Source organism: Cetorhinus maximus, chromosome 33 (assembly GCF_964194155.1).
Source record: "Cetorhinus maximus chromosome 33, sCetMax3.hap1.1, whole genome shotgun sequence".
In the NCBI taxonomy this organism is placed as follows: Eukaryota; Metazoa; Chordata; class Chondrichthyes; order Lamniformes; family Cetorhinidae; genus Cetorhinus; species Cetorhinus maximus.
In genome coordinates, this window is record NC_135911.1 from 1,213,459 (window position 1) to 1,216,036 (window position 2,578).

General features: G+C 61.2%; 1 protein-coding gene across 1 annotated transcript; it reads right to left on the reverse strand.

The window, feature by feature from the left end:
* Positions 1 to 322: 322 nt before the first annotated feature.
* LOC144671662 (uncharacterized) lies at positions 323 to 1,927 on the reverse strand. Its single transcript, XM_078533669.1, has 2 exons — positions 1,539 to 1,927; positions 323 to 1,378 (listed from the first exon to the last, which is right to left on the reverse strand). The coding sequence occupies exons 1-2, from the start codon at positions 1,873 to 1,875 to the stop codon at positions 525 to 527; spliced, it is 1,191 nt and encodes a 396-aa protein (XP_078389795.1). The 5' UTR covers positions 1,876 to 1,927; the 3' UTR covers positions 323 to 524.
* Positions 1,928 to 2,578: the final 651 nt, after the last annotated feature.

Genomic DNA, 2,578 nt, shown 5'->3' on the forward strand with positions numbered 1-2,578 from the left:
TCAAGGGCAATGAGGGATGGGCAATAAACATAGAAACTAGGGGCAGGAGTAGGCCATTCGGCCCTGCTTTGCCATTCATTATGATCATGGCTGATCATCCAACTCAATAGCCCGCTCCCGCTTTCTCCCCGTACCCTTAGACCCAGCAACGCCCGCATCCCATGAAAGAATTTGAAGACAGACGAACAGTCCTGAGGATCATCTCTCCCAGCCCTTTAAACCTCCAGTGAAGTCCTTCCAACCGCTAACACTGGCTTCCATGACACCTCTCACTGCAACGTCCTTAGTTCCAATACAGCCGCCCAGCAGATAAAATCAGAATTGCAAACGGGGGTAATACTTTATTGATTTACACGAATACTCTGAACGAACGTCATCACCCGTATATCGCTCTGGCCCAGCCCAACCCCTGCTTCCCTGCAGTTTGTGCTACATTAGTGTTGCTCCAGGACAATCCCACCCCACCCCCCCCCCACCACACCAAGAGGTGGGTGACCGTGACTCACTCTGGAGGGGTCAGATGCTCATAGCGAGCGATCCCTAAGGGCCCGGGCACGAGGGGACCTCACCTCCGAGCGCAGTATCACTGCTGCCTCCAGGGCAGAGGACGCTGGGCGGTGCGGCGAGGGGGCCGGGGTGCCGGTGTCCTGAGGGAGGGTGGCGCGTGCCCCTCCTGTGGTGCCGGTGCCCCCACCGGGCGGCTGCGAGCCGGCACTAGCGCCGCCCAGCTGCGGCACGGCGGACTGCAGGAGGTCGGTGACCCGGCCGAAGCCCCGGTCGATGCGGGTCCCCAGCCTTTCCAGGCCGGAGGAGATGGTGCAGGCCAGGGCCTGGATGGCGCCCGTCTGAGCCTCGATCAACGACGCCAGCGCCGGGGCCACCGGCTCCTGGGCGGAGGGTCTCACCGCCGCGTCCACCGAGCTCACCACGTGCTCCATGGTGGACTGCAGGGTGCTGATGCCCTGCGCCACAACGCCGCACAGGATGGAAGCGGACTCCTCCATGCTCTCGGACAGGGTGAGGCAGCTCCTGGGCAGGCTGTCCAGGGCCTCCAGCAACTGGTGGTGCTCCTGGAAAATCCTCCTCTTGAAAGCCGGGCCGGTGAAGTCGGCATCTCTGTCCTCCTCGGCGTAGCTGGGGATGGAGTTGGCCCTGTGGCCGTCCGGGTCCTGCACTGTCCTCTCCAGTATGCTCAGCTCCTGCTCACCGCTGCCGAATAGTTCGCCTTGTGCGGACCCTTCGAGGTCGCCGTCTCTGCCGTCGGCCGCGCCGATGTCCCTGCCGGCGTACTGGAAGGAGGGAGCAGGTGAGGGGGCGTCTTCCAAGAGGTGGTGCTCCTCCAACTCCTGCCCGGTAAGGCCCAGGTAATGGGACAGACCTGGAACGAAAGGGAGAGGGACAAAGGGTCAGCGGGCGAGCACCGGCAAAGCCAAGCGGCGACAGAGCGGCTCCGGGAATGGCCGGCCCCTGCCCGGGCGGCGTCTTTTAACGAAAGGAGCGAGCAGGGGGGAGAAAAGAGAGGGAGATTGGGAAGGCACCTTGCGGAACTCGGCCTCCGGCCTCGCCGTTCTCGACCCCTCGTCGGCTGTTGGGCCCGATGATGTCCAGGGCTTCCTGCTCCATCTGGGTGAGGTCGAGGATGGAGGGGGGCCTCTCCCCGGCGCTGGTCCTCTTCCGGGCTCTGCGGGCCAGTTTCTCCTGCGGGTGGGGGAGGAGAGGGTGACGGGAGTTAGTGTCCCCGGGTTCGGCGCAACGTTTTCTGCGGAGCTGAGGTGGGGTGGGGGGCAGCTCCCTGTAGGGCAGGAGTGCGGGCGGGAGTGAATGACCGGGGTGTGGGGGCTGAAAGGTGACGTGTGGAGGAAAGCAGAGTTGCATTTATATAGCGCCTTTCATGACCTCAGGACATCCCAAATACACCTCGCAGCCAAAAGTTCCTTTGGGATTGGAGCCTCTGCTATAACATTGGAAACACAGCAGCCCATTTGTACCCGATCCCGTAACCTTTACCGCCTACCACAAGGGCAGCAGACGCGTGGGAACACCACCACCTGGAAGTTCCCCCTCCGAGCCACTCACCATCCCTGACTTGGAAATATATCGGCCGTTCCTTCACTGTCGCCGGGTCAAAACCCCGGAACTCCCCTCCTTACCAGCGCCGTGGGTGTACCTACACCACACGGGGACTGCAGCGGCTCAAGAAGGCAGCTCACCCACCACCTTCTCAAGGGGGCAATTAGGCATGGGCGATAAGTGCTGGGCCCAGCCAGCGACGCCCACATCCCCCGTGAACGACGGAATAAAACACAGTCGGCTCCCCCTAAACAGCAATGCAGTGAGAATCAAGTGATCTGCGTTTCTCACTGTGGAGTGATTTTGATCAAGGGATGAATTTTGGCTCCTCGGTGAACTTAGCAGAGGAGTATGCAGCCTTACCAGGCGCTTGTGCGTGTCGTGAGGACAGCAACAGCGCTTTCTTGTCAGGTTAGGCTGAACAAGCTGGCTGGTAGCCTTGGTATCAGGTTTGACCCTGACAGGGGCTTCTGACCATGTATCTATACCGTCACCAAGGGCACCTAGT

Bases quoted from the DNA above. Each gene is read 5' to 3' on its own strand.
- LOC144671662 (XM_078533669.1), bottom strand. From the start codon at position 1,875: ATGCAACTCTGCTTTCCTCCACACGTCACCTTTCAGCCCCCACACCCC. The intron at 1,379-1,538 runs GTGCCTTCCCAA...CTTTCGTTCCAG, and splicing joins CGGAGGCCGAGTTCCGCAAG to GTCTGTCCCATTACCTGGGC.